This window comes from Paramisgurnus dabryanus, chromosome 23 (assembly GCF_030506205.2).
Source record: "Paramisgurnus dabryanus chromosome 23, PD_genome_1.1, whole genome shotgun sequence".
Classification (NCBI taxonomy): domain Eukaryota; kingdom Metazoa; phylum Chordata; class Actinopteri; order Cypriniformes; family Cobitidae; genus Paramisgurnus; species Paramisgurnus dabryanus.
In genome coordinates this window covers 15,720,704-15,734,939 of record NC_133359.1, presented here as the reverse complement: position 1 = coordinate 15,734,939, position 14,236 = coordinate 15,720,704, and the positions used below count along the sequence as shown (strand labels likewise).

Sequence of the window (14,236 nt, the reverse complement as noted above, 5' to 3'; positions counted from 1 at the left end):
GTGCATTCCAAACGATTCACAAATATTGCATCTTAAGCTACAAAACTTTCTGACTGAATGTTTACTAGTAGGATATCTTTCAGTGGGAAAAAAAAACTTCCTTATGAACATTGATTACTCACCAACCAAAGGAATTATATCAGATGATCTACATGTGCATGTAACAATGATATCCCTTCATTCTATGTTTTCCAACGAAGCCTTTAGTTTACTCATGAGTAATTTTGTAAGTGCATGGGGAATGATACAGGGGTTTTCGCTAAAGGAACTGTGTTTAACGTTGACATGTTGATCGCATCGCAAGTGTGTGCACATTTCCAAGCCCGTCCATGCAAGAGGTCAAGATCTGTTTGGTTAAAATGACGCCATTAACCTCCGCTGCCCCTGTTTTCTGCCAGGGCTTGGGGTTGTTTGTTTAACGCCATCAGCCAATCAGCAGTCATGATGTCATTTTAAGCGTTACGAATTTTCTGGCTGCAATATTGAGCATCTATAAATTGGCAGATTTCAGATTGTGTACTTTCAATGGTCATGGGCCATCAAGTACTATATTTGAATGCTAGTTATTAGCTATCTTCAGGTATAATAGGCCTACTTGGATGGATGAAGTCAGAGGAGCTCATTTAAATATGGCCATAATGGAGAAACACATAGTTTACTCACATAATAGCGCAGCTATGGCATCCATTAGCATTAAGTTCTTATGTTCTTTAAATTTCACCAAATGTCAAACAAAGACATTTGCTTTAGTCCTACTTTTTTATTCTCAGTAGCTATGTTTTTTTTTTAATACACTGTAACAGGAAGACATGAAAGCAGTGACACCTGCCCACATGAGTGATATTTGAGAGTGGAACACACACACACTTATGTGCGCACAAACTGATGGTGATGGTGTTAAGATTAGCACTGCTATATTGTTTGTCACACTTACACTACATATAGGTTGGTAAATTTAGCAAAGCTGGTTCTAGCTATCAGTCATGTGAATTGTAAAGTGACAGTGTATGGCATTTAACTGTACATTGCATTTAACCCATACAGTGAATGGTGAACACATGCACTGAAAGTCGTGAACACAAACACTCCAAGAGCAGTGGGTAGCTGCAGTACCCCTACAGCACCCGGGGAGCAAGGGGGGACAGGTGCCCTGCTCAAGATAGTCAACCATTAGGCCACGACTATCATACTGGGTTAACTATGTGGATGCAAATTCCTGCATTCCTGTGAATTCCTCACTCATATATAAGGCTCATATTTTGCTAATATGTGATTAGGGCTGAGTGGTATGACGGTATATTTCGTTATCATCGTGAAAGAAAATTTCAGACTTAGACTTACATGTAACAGATTTTTCTATTCTGTGAATTCCGCAAAATGTAAATAAGTGGGCGTGGATTACTCAGCACTCACACGTGTTAGACTGAGTGTGGCGAAGAAACATGTAAAATAATCCACTCATAAGAAATAAATGAGTTAAAGTGCCAGTGAATCCAGCGTGGGTCTCTCTCACTCGCTCGCTCTCTCTATGCTCATGCAGCATAGGTCTCATAACCCTTACGTGTTGATGTCTTTGTTTGTTCAGTCGAGAAGAAATTATGTTTTTTGAGGAAAACATTCCAGGATATTTCTCATTTTAATGGACTTTAATGGACCCCAACACTTAACAGTTTTAATGCAGCTTAAAATTGCAGTTTCAAAGGACTCTAAATGATCTCAAACGAGGCATAAGGGTCTTAACAAGCGAAACGATTGTCATTTTTGGCAAGAAAAATAAAAAATATGCACTTTTAAACCACAACTTCTCGTCTTCCTCCGGCTGTGTGACGAGCCAGCGACCTCATGTAATACGCCTTTTTTAAAAAAGTAATGTGAGTTACTTTTCAATTTAATTAATTCAATTTAAAAATAAAATTATGTACTGAATTACACTGAACATATTAACGTAGGATTACGCACTCTATGCGCCTGAGCAGGATCAGTTTGAGTCAGAAACAGAGATGGCAGGCCAGACCTTGACATTTTTGCGATCATAAAAAACACCTGCAAGGCCTGAAAGAGATCAAGCCTCAGCCAAGTAAGAAAAAGTAACGCAAAAGTAACTAAAAAGTAACGTAAACATGACTTTCCATGAAAAGTAACTAAGTAACGCAATTATTTACTTTTTGGGGGATAACTTAATATTGTAATGCATTACTTTTAAAAGTATCTTTCCCCAAAACCATTTTACATATTGCCTTTTTTGTGTTTACTTTATACATAAATACAATGCATACTATATCTTCAATAGTCTATAAAATTAATAACCGATCTAAAAACAAAATTCTGTCTATCAATACTTAATCTGTTGTTGTCTTTTGGGCATTTTTGTACTGAAAAACTAACTTTAACTTGCCCATATTTTAAAATTGTGGTTAGCATTTAGTTAAACGCTATAGTGAGTAGCAAATTTCTGCAAATGTTTCTATTCCAAAAACAACATAAACTGAAAAACACATATAATGTGAAATAAACTGTTACTGTGAAATAAAATGACCTTTGATCATACTGCCCACACCCACCCTTGACGGTGAGTCTTAAATTTACAGATCTTTTTAAGGACGAATAGGTTACAGATAGGGCAATTTCGACTGTGGTCATTTAAAGAAAGTTTAAAGAAACCAAAATGTCAGCGTATCACTTCTTCTTTCGGTTCCATTTCGGTCGTGACTATGACATCACTCATACTAAGAGGCATGTGCAGACAGAGTTTAATTCTCTCTCATTCAACCACTGTATTTTTAATCACGAGCCGGTTAAAAAAGCAAAACCCATGTCTGCTTGCTTACGTCACTTATGTAATTTAATTGTTCATATACTTACAATATATGTTAGTCGAGCCTTCTCTAGTTTAAACCTGAGAAATATGTTTTCATAAACAGTATGTTTGTGCGTGTTTTATCGACATTTTATAACTTAAGGTAACAACTTAAATCTTCTAAAAAGGTACACTCGCAGAAATAAATATACAAACACTGTCATTGGGGCAGGACTCTTTCAAAAAGTACACTTTTGTGTCTTAAGAGTGTTTATTAGTACCTCAAAGCTACATATTGGTACCAAATGTATACTTATCTGTCAGTGGCGGCTGGTGACTGCTCATCTGAGGGGCGCAAATTCAAAATAATTGTTCGGAGTGTCATCTGTGTTGCTCCTGTTTTCAAAATATGTGTTTGTTGTGTCATGTGAACCATGTGCATTACGTGTTTTGTCAAAATAAGTGCCTGCTGAACAGGCGTCAAAACCATTTATGAAAAAAAGAGACGCACATGTTCACAAAATACACGCAAGACACTCCCTTAACAGTAAACTCTGATTACGCATGAGATTATGTGAGTATCTGGCAAACGCGAGCGTCTCTTTTATCATAAACCCTTTAGATGCATCTGCAGCAGGCACTTATTTTGACAATACACGTGATGGACACAGGATCACTCGACGGCGCACAGAACACATATTTTGAAATTAAGAACCACACACATGACGGGCTACATACATGTTGTGACGAACTTCGCATCGAGCGCCCTCGAAAAAAGAAGTCACCGGTCGCCACTGATATCTGTACCGTAATGGTACATCTGAGGACCTTTCTAAATTGTCCCCTCACAGTGACAGCATTTGTACCGTTTTTTTTTTTTCTGATTGTACTTCCTGATTAAATGTAGCATCAAAGTTCGTTCTTCCTTGTTTCCCTTTCATGTGGAATTTTTTCAGATAAACAGAAAGTGCACAGTGAAAGTTTTATTATTAGGCATCATTATGCTTAAAAGTCTTTCGTGGAAAACAATTGCTATTGAAATTTAGCTTTCTTAGATGTGTTTATTAGCATGTACTGGAGCTTATATCATGTTATTCTCATAAAATCTGATTCTAAAGATTCTTCAGACTTTCAAATGTGCTATGCTCCTGCTTCTCTGGGTTCCCAAAAATGTGACCCTATCTAAAGTCCCAATATGTAATTATAAGATTTTAAGCATCAGTTTGATTTCACATTTGATTTGATTACTTAATCTAAATTCAAGGACCTTTCAAGGACTTTCCAGGTCCAATACTCTCAAATTTAAGGACTAAGTGTGGAGACACATTTCAAGTGAGAGAGTTCAAGGTTACATCATGTTACCTTTTAAGATACATTGTTACAGTTCCCTTTCAAGGGAACTCGCGCTGCGTCACTGCGGTGACACTTTGGGGACGCCTCCAGGGGTAAGTGTGTCTAAATGTGTATATCAAATTTAACCAATGGTGAGGCATAACGACAGAGACAGGGTGACGCGGGAGCCAGGAAGTATATCGCTATCTGAAATATTGCCAAAGACGGCATTACAGGGACACAGGAAGTATGGCAAGGGAGACGCAGCGTCTCGTTCCCTTCTCAGGGAACAACAGTTACATACGTAACCCGAGACGTTTTCATGTGTCAAACACAACTATGCAAAAAAGCATTTTGGTATGAATCAACATTCACATAAAGAAGATATAAGCATTTAAAGCAAACAGTTTAGCATGTGTGCTTAAAAAGTCTGGAATTTTTATGATATTATCCTACACTACACAGGATTTTTTCCCAGAAAACATCTTGCATAAAAAAGATTTAAGCACTTTCAATAACCTGTATCAATGTATGTATATTTTCAAAAACTTCACAGGGCCTTGAATTTTTCCCACAGATTCACAAACTTTAAAGGATTTCAAGGACCCTTGGGAACCCAGTTTTGCGGGTTAACACAGTTTTGGTTTGGCTAGCATCCGGCTAGCATATTAATATGAATAATCCAACACACACTTTGAATCAAAGAGGGATTTTTTAATAAAAACCAAATGCGCTATAAAGAGCTGACATACAGAAAGCTCTTCCCTTGAGTACATGGCTAGCCGATAGCTTGCAGCAAGCAGCATTCCTCAAGAATTCAAGGAAAACAATAACAAAAACAAGTATATAGTCTTGAAAACAATATATAGATAACAGTAAGATCAGCAATGAGAGTGAGAAATGGTGAAGCTTCTGGTTTTCAACTGCATGCATTTTAACTACAGATCTCCCTGTTTAACTAACCTTTGACCCCTGATTTTATTTATTTATTTAAGGATGGCAGTTCACTTTCTAAAACTATTTACTTTTGAATTATAAACCCTTACAATAGCAACATTGTTTAAGCTTTAAAAAAAAATTACACCACTACTCCTAGTTGACCTAAAAATGCCCCCCTTACACCCCTATATAAAGGTTTTTACAAGTTGTAATTGTTATGGCATAGCCCAGGTGGGTATCCGGAAGTGGGACTTATTTCCGACTCCAACCGTATGACCACATGAGTGATTGGTTGAAATAAGGCTAATGCTGTGTTCACACAGCCGCGGTAGAGGCATCAAGCGCGAGTGATTTCAAAGTTAAGTCAATGTGAAGACACGTTGATGTGCGTCTGGAGGTCTTCGCGTGTCTAGTTTGCGCGAATGGGGCAAATTGATCGTTGCTGCGGCAAACGCGCAAGTTGAAAAATGTGAACTTTGACGGAAAAACGCGTTGCGTTAAACAATCAAGAGCTTGCTCTAGTAGTGACGTGATTACAGGAAGCGAGCGGATTCGCAGAAGCCCCTCCCATGACGCAATTATCCGCGTGAATGTCTCGATGACTAGAACTTCACTTGCTGCTTTTACGCGCGAATTTTGATGTCTCAAACGCGGCTAGTGTGAACCCATGGTAAGGATGTTTATTAGCATGCTGATTGGCCAGTCAGTCTGCAGGTGAAACAGGGCGGAGCTCTACGCTAGGCTGCTGTAAACCTCTAACACAGCAAAAGCAGATAAATGCATTATGGGAAATGTAGTCATTTGTAAAAAGCACATAATTTCAAATCTACGAACAATAGTAATAATGATAATAATAATAATAATAATATCAACTTATATCAAGAGAAATATAGACAGTATAAAAGCAATAAGGAGAGATCCTCTATGGGTTTAACCGGGGTAGTTAAGATCAGCCATTTTTGGTACTGTTGCCTGAAATCGATAAGCGTGTAAACATTTTCAGGGGACGACCATTTTGACTAGAATATGTAAACAGTGAACACTGCGACTCTGTCCGGCACCATATACTGTAATGGAGCCAAAGCAATACTGGAAAAGGGAAGTGTTGTGTCTCTGTATGTGTATGTGAGGGGCGTAACTTTTGGGGATTTCATGTCAAACATGCAGGCCATGACAAACATGGCAGTGCATCGAGAAAACATGCATCTACCAGCAATCCAAACATCCAAAGGGTTAAATTCCCATCAACTGCTCAGCATTCCAGTCATATGCAACGATATCACCATCCGTGAGATTTCCAGGCTTGGTCGTCATTCACAATCGTTTAAGATCAACTTAGTATTGGCTGAGGTTGCACAATTAAACCTTGTTGTACATCAGTATATAAACTCCCTAAAAAGATGACACGAGGTCATAGAAACCTTAGAAAGACGTTAGAAAAGAAAGACACTTTTGCTGAGGTCTTTTGAAGAATGCTGTCCTCTAAACTCTAAAGAACATAAAAGTCAATGCCTTTTTTTCATACTGTGTGACAGGACGACCAGCCCCATGCAACAACCGGGTCATGGCACCAGAAAATCTCTTCCGCACCTTCTCAGGCCAAGAGGAAAGCATCGGATGTGCAAAGGTGAGTCTTTCGAGTTGTTCATCAGATGTAAACACACGGACGTTTAGGGGTGGATGGATTGTGAGACTGTGTCCGTATCCATGGCGACAACAGAACGTGTGTCCGTGTTACTTGAGAACCACAGTCCGAAATGTCGGTGCTCTCAGCCGATTGGTGATTTCTTTGCTTTTCGTCATCCCAGCCTGTCCTCGATCCATCTATTCAATGGTTTTACACCACCATCTCTATCACTCGGCTCTCATCTGACATCTGGAGACAAATGCCTTCTGCTTTTATGCTCCACTCTCTCTCTCTCTCTCTCTCTCTCTCTCTTGCTTTCTAACTCTCCGTGGCATTGATTTTTGTGAAAATTATGGCTGGATTCTAGCTCTCCTCTTCTCCGGTCGACACTACCAGTCTCGCAGCCACTGAGAGGTGGTCGGTCAATCCAGCGAGTTGAGTTATGAAGCTGAACTCTTCTATGTCCTGTTGAAGGTTATAGATCAAACCAAATAACTATTAGTAACAGAACAGAAAAAATGTATACATCATTCGGTGACGGTAGTTTATTTCTCCATGAATGATTGTGCGAGTGGGTGAGATGCTGTTACTGGTTTAATTAACATGCTATTCTAACACTGATCCATGTGATGGCACTACATAGCTAAATAAAGTATTATACCTAAATATTGACTATCTGGGTATTGTGTACATACCAATAATTCACATTCTGTGCACAATATACATTAAAAAAGAAAATGTTGGTTCAACTTAAAAAAATAGTAAGTTACATGGTTGACTTAAAATTTTGAGTTTATTCAACTTATAATATATAAACTTTTTGTAGTTTACTAATATATATATATATATATATATATATATATATATATATATATATATATATATATATATATATATATATATATATTTTTTTTTTTAAGTAGAATTAACTCAAAATCTTAAGACAAACACGTAACTTGTTTTTTTTAAGTTTAACCAACTAAATTTTTTACAGTGTATATACTACAGTACTACTAAAGGAAATTGAATACTAGAATAGGAGGGTAGTAAGCCATTAAGTTCAATCTAATAACTTATTTACAATGTTTTTGTTGAAACACAACTCAAGTGTTTAGTCGTATCTTCATTAGGAACTTGATAAGGGAGGCTGTAATCTGTTATCACAACTCACCACTTTCCAGTCCTGCTGCAGGCCTTCCTCTTTATAGAGGATGTAGTCGATTCTCCTGCCGTTGCCCTTCAGGGGGATTTTACGACCCTTCTGGCTGGGACAGTGATTCTTGCTGGCCGGGAAAACCAAGTACTCTTTTCTCCCTTCTTCGTTCTCCATTACCCTGTTGGATAAATGTATTATAACCGAGTGCGTTAAGCATAACCTGTGTATACTGTATATGCTTGTTTATATGCATGTAACTTACTTCTGAAGACTCTCTGGCGAGCTGACTTCTTCGTCATACAGCCCGCTTGTGTCCAGCAGTGTACCTGTACAAACACAGACAATGTATGGGTTATACACAGTGGCAAGGCTACATAAGTGGCACTGGCACACTCAGATTGACGGCTGATGATAGACAAACTTTTTTTGAGGAAAAGCAGAAGAAACCACGCTTAAATTATAAATTATTATCTACTTAATAATAATCGCTTAAATACACAATAAATAACTATTTATATATAAAGTTGTATGTTTCTAAACCTTGTGAATGTTAACATTCAAGCCATTTAAACAATTTGAGTGCAATAAGATTTTTGTGTGCACACAGACAATGGCGCAGACGCGCACACATACTCAAATGGACACACACTCATAAGCGCACGCACTGAGAAACACTGAATCTCGATGCGCTTGACAGGACACATACACCCATGATCTCGAGATACCACAGTCTTGGCAACTATTCTTATAAAAACAATCAGTTATGTCTTAAAGGGACACTCCACTTTTTTGAAAATATGCCCGGTTTCCAGCTCCCCTAGAGTTTAACATTTGATTCTTGCTGTATTGTAATCCATTCATCTGATCTCCGGGTCTGGCGGTACCACTTTTAGCATAATCTATTATTGAATCTGATTAGACCATTAAAAAATAACCAAAGAGTTTCAAGTTTTCAAAAATATTCCCCTGCCATTGAAAGTTACTAAGGAGACTATTTTCGGGCAATGCGTAATATCACTACGCCTGCTGCAGCAATGTTATAGTAGAAAAGTTCTTGATTATTACGCCAGAATAAGAGTATAGTTCCTAGGCATATCTGCCTAGAAAATTGCAACTTTAATTTTCTGTCTGTCTTAGTACACAATGTAACTACAGAAGAGTCAAGTTTTAAATAGGAAAAATAAGGAAGCTCTTTGGTTGTGATGACTGTTTGGGGCGATGCTAATGGTCTAATCAGATTCAATGGATTGTGCTAAGCTATGCTAAAAGTGGTACCGTCAGAACCCGTAGATCAGTTGAATGGATTCCAAAACGATAAAAATCAAATGTTTAACTCAAGGGGAGCTGGAAAATGAGCATATTTTCAAAAAAAGTGGAGTGTCCCTTTAATGTGAACGCAAACAATTCAGAAAGAAATCAGATGTGTGTGTCAGTATATAGATCCATGCTTGTTTGGTCTTAAAGTTGCAGTACGCTCAAGAAATCTGCTTAATTCTGCGTTTGTGTTCATTCATGTTAATCAAACTACAGAAAACGAAAGGAAAATCACTTCTGTAGCTTTAAAAAGATTATTTATGTTTAATTTATGGTATGAATAAGACAGTGTTATAATTAATTTAAAATGTCTGGCCTAGCCACTGGTTTTACTGTGACCCTTAAATGTTTTTGAGTACTCAAGTAATGCTTAAATGTGACCTTGGACCACAAAACCAGTCATAAGGGTCAATTGTTTGAAATGTTTGGGATTTATACTTATATATAGCTTTTCATTGATGTATGGTTTGTTAAGATAGGACAATATTTTGGCTGAGATAATTATTTGAGAATCTGGAATCTAAGGGTTCAAAAAATCTAAATATTAAGAAAATATTTTCCAAATGAAGTCCTTAGCAACACATATTACTAATGATCGATACATTTTTGATATATTTACAGTAGGAAATTGACAAAATATCTTCATGAACCATGATCTTTACTTAATATGCTAATGATTTCTGGCATAAAATCGATAATTTTTAATGTATTTTTGGCTATTGCTACAAATATACCCGTGCTATATGATTGGTTTTGTGGTCCAGGGTCACAAATATGCATGTGTCATTGCATTAAATAACAACATATATATATATACTAGAGGTGTTTTTTGTGTTAGATTGTTTTATTAGGTCGATGTTTTAAAAGATAAACTAGAGGCAACACTTTACAACTGTATTTGTTCGTGTTAGTTAGAGGCACCAAGGTGTCAACCATCTCTCATAAAATTTCAGATCACATTTTTGCCCTTTGAACAACCATACTTAAAAAAGAAACGTCTGTCAGTATTCATTATTTAATAGGCTGTTAAGTCAGTCATGTACAAGATATCTTTCACCAATCAAAGTCTCTTAATAGTCGTCTCTGGAGACTAAACCAAGCGGGGACACCCAGAGTATCACACACCATTAAAAAAGCTCAAGGGAAATGTCTATGAGTCAACCTGGAGTTCTGCTATACAGTAGCTGTATATATAACCGTAATAAGTTTCTAAGGTTCTCCCCCGGCTCTTTTCTGTGTTATTAATGCTTGGCTGAATCCAGAATGCAGATCAGTTCTTCCAGTACTTTCCAGAGGGCAATATACTGATGAAGGTGATCTTTCTAACTGATTTACTTTTATTAATCACTGCTGAATTATGTGAATTTCCAAACATCTTAAAAATTTAATTACGGGAATATCAAATTTGTGCCTTCTTCGAGCATTATTAATATTTAAACATGGTTCATTACAACATTTACATGCATTTGGCGGACCCTTTTATCCAAAGCGACTTACAGTCCATTATAAGATATACATTTTATCAGTACGTGTGTTCCTGGGATCGAACCCATGACCTTTAGCGCTACTACTGCAATGCCCTAAGAACAAATCCCTGTGGTTCAACTGAAATCCCAAACTTTCTTTGGTTAAATCAGTTTTTGAGAAATACTATGAACACGATTTAAAGCAGTAAGCTAATGGTAATAGTTTATAATTAATAGTTTAGCTTTAAAGGTCCAGTGTGTAGATTTTTACTGGCATCTAGCGGTGAGATTGTGAATGGCAACCAATGGCTCAGTCCACAGCTCAGCTCTCCTTTTTAATACCATAGTGAAGCTACGGTAGCCGCCACAGTACAAACATATCATTATTCAAGACAGTCCCTCCAGAAAAACGCGATTATGCGATCACATGATTCAATGAATAATCAGCCAAAGTACGAATATTTATGCAGAGACCGGATATTTTCAAAATAAATGCAGATTTCCATGTGCAAAATATGCATGGCTTGCATGATTTCATAATCCACGCATTTTCGTAGCAAAAAGTCACATATATCTTAGCAGAAAGTTGCATTTACTTCACACAAGCGCAGCCATGTCCCCTGTTGCCATGGGAACGTTATGAAGTGACGATATTACGCGACGTGAACATCACTGAAAAGCTGCAAGTTCCCACAATTTCATCGCATAAAGTTGCATAAATATCCTGCATATTGCATCGCATGTTTTAAAAATCGTGCCGCAAGATCAAGGATTTTTGCCCGCAACAATCACAAAAAACTCTTTTCTGGAAGGACTGTCAAGACAACGTAGTAATAAAACGCGATCTATAGAGCAGTTTGTCCGTTTAGAGCTACTGTAGACATATGGCAACGCAAAATGATGACATCCATTGTAAGTACCTGCGGTGTATGTAGATAAAATCGGCTCATTTTAAGGTAATAAAAACAATAAAGTTCATTTTGTAAGGTCTTTATATGCTACTGATAATATAGTTATGTATATTATAATGCATTTCTGTTAAAATATCCTTCTTAAAATTACACAATGCACCTTTAACCTATAAGAATAAAGTATGGACTATCACATAATTTCTCATTTCATTTTGGGATTTAACATGTTTGTATTAACAATCCTGTCTATATATTAATGTGTGTAATTGCAGTAACATTCAGTAATGCTTCCTCTTAAATACTGTAACTAAAGCAAAATTTGTCATTGCCTGGTGCACTATTATGGATTTTACAAAGGTTTTTCCTGGGTAAAATAACCATTTCTTAAATTAAAACTGATGTAGCGTCATCCTGCATGATTCTCACCTTTTTATTTTCATTTCTACAATAGTTGTGTTTCTACTGTTGTTTCAATCCTGTTTGTATTAGTACATGAAATCTAAAACATATTAATAACTTAAGATCTCAGATGCAAAAGCCTCAAAGTGGATCTGACATGTTGTCTTGTAAATGAGCATTTTTTTATCAGGCTCTTAATGGATTTTGCCAACAAACCGGTATTTCTGAATGGCCTCAGGCCAAGAGCATTCAGTTAATATCTCATTTTTGACAGAGATGAGAGGCTTTTACATCCAAGTTCCTCAACTGTAACTTGACGTCAATTAGAAAACAAATCCTCTTCTAGGAAAAGAAGCATTTCATTTTTCTAGTGGTTAGTTACAAAAGTTTTCTCCTTGATCTTCACAGGCAGAGAGTTTCACTCTCACAGGACTTGTTGGGAACCTCAGAGGATAGCGTAAAAACAGGGTGTGCTATAAAAGAGAAGTGGAACACACCCCACTAAAATCTAAAGTATCATTAAAAACCTTCACGCTCTTAGATCTATTTTAGATGTGGGGTTGGGCTCGAGCTTTTCTCCGGTGGTCCCCCGCCAGCTCAACTAGTGCACCATCTGTGTGCGACCACAGTTGATGCCATCTAATTTAGCTGTGAGATGAAGGCCTCTTCTAACTTTCACAGAAATTGAGACACCAAAAAACTACTTGATGCGATGCTTTAAGAGACATTCCTGAAATTGTTTAAATAGTTTGAATAGTTTAAATTTTGAGATGTCTGGAAAAGTAATGGGATCTGGGTACTTAGTTTTAAGAGGACAAAACCTGAAACTATATTTCATGCACTGAATTTAAAGCTCTGTGCTTTAGATATTAAACCCCTATTCAGTGCAACACAACACTGAACAATCAGAACTCGTTACGTATTTCTGAAGGAGGGACTTCATAAAACAAGGAAGCCATCAGCACGTTTTGAGGACAGTGAAAACAGCGCTATACAGATAAGTAAATTGTGTGAAAAATACAGGGTTTTGTGCACTGTAAACACAATCAAAGCTTTTAAAACACGGAAAGAACGCGACCTTTAAAGGCGGGGTGCATGATTTTTAAAAAACACTTTGGAAAAGGGAGTCGGGCTGCGTACCAAATCACAATTGTAGCCAATCAGCAGTAAGGGGCGTGTCTACTAACCAACATTGTTGCCTGGGTTGCGTATGTGTCGGGTGGGTCTATCAGATGAAGGTCCAGATTGTATTGGGGTAGAGGCGTGGTGATTTCAAATATCAACATTGGCTTTCAGAGATCATGCACCCCGCTTTTAAATAATGATCTGTATAGCCCTAAAAAAAACTTAGAACGTGACCTTAGAATCGAAAATGTAATCGAATCGAGTATTTGGAGAATCGTGACACCCCTATTATCTACATACACCGCGGGTCTACTTACATGGAGGTCACCGTCTTGTTTCTACAGTAGCCCTAAACTGCCTAAAAGTCCATTTTAAACTGTTTAAAAGTATTTTGCTATTTATTTCATCTAAAATTAAGAAACAAAATTTGTAGTTGTAAATTTTGTCACACCACAGGACCATTTGAAACTAATCAAAACTATTTGAACTAAAACAAAAATAGGATTTAAAATAATGGACTTACAATAATAAAATATACATCTTTATCAACTTGTATACTTTCTGTCTGTTTGGTGTTAAACTCACCTAGGGCCCATGGTTTGTCCTCTCCGGGGCCGAGGCGACATGGGTCTTTATACTGAGTGAAGAGTGAATGCTGTTGTTCCAGCTTATCTTCTGATAAAGAGAAAGAAAAAGAGAAACAGTATTTAAAGAGAAATGCAAACTGTTTAAAGGAAAGGATTACATTGCCTCCTTCTGGTCAGACAAAAAGCTAATTCAATGTTTCCCCTGTCAGATGACGTAATTTTACATTTACAAGCAAGACTATTTCACTATATGCCTGAATCCTTTTTAATGTTTAAGTGCTATAATTGGGTCCCCAGTGCTTGTATCAACCTAGAAAATGTGAGAAAGATCAACCCAGTAACTTACTTTTGGTAAAACATTCTCTGAAAGCAAATGATAAAATAGATAATTGAAATTTGGCTCCCTGTGTGATGTCAGAAGGGGATAAAAACGACCCTTAATGCAACCACGGCACTGCCATTTAGTGCAGAGATCATTTGCATTTTAAAGGACACACCCAAAAACGGCACATTTTTGCTTACACCTACAAAGTGTCAATTTTAACTTGCTATAATAAATTATCTATATGAGATTTTGAGCTTA

The 14,236-nt window shown here is 37.1% G+C and overlaps 1 protein-coding gene across 2 annotated transcripts in view; it reads right to left on the bottom strand.

Moving 5' to 3' along the window:
- Positions 1 to 4,822: 4,822 nt before the first annotated feature.
- Positions 4,823 to 14,236, bottom strand: part of smpd3 (sphingomyelin phosphodiesterase 3) — a 57,660-nt gene continuing 48,246 nt past the window's right edge. For both annotated transcript variants that reach the window (XM_065291611.2, XM_065291612.2), the window contains exons 5-8: positions 13,652 to 13,741; positions 8,114 to 8,177; positions 7,867 to 8,029; positions 4,823 to 7,160 (exon numbers count right to left, since the gene is read on the bottom strand). In XM_065291611.2, the coding sequence (XP_065147683.1) occupies positions 7,059 to 7,160; positions 7,867 to 8,029; positions 8,114 to 8,177; positions 13,652 to 13,741 (419 nt within the window). In that variant the 3' untranslated portion in view covers positions 4,823 to 7,058. The remainder of the gene's footprint in view (positions 7,161 to 7,866; positions 8,030 to 8,113; positions 8,178 to 13,651; positions 13,742 to 14,236) is intronic.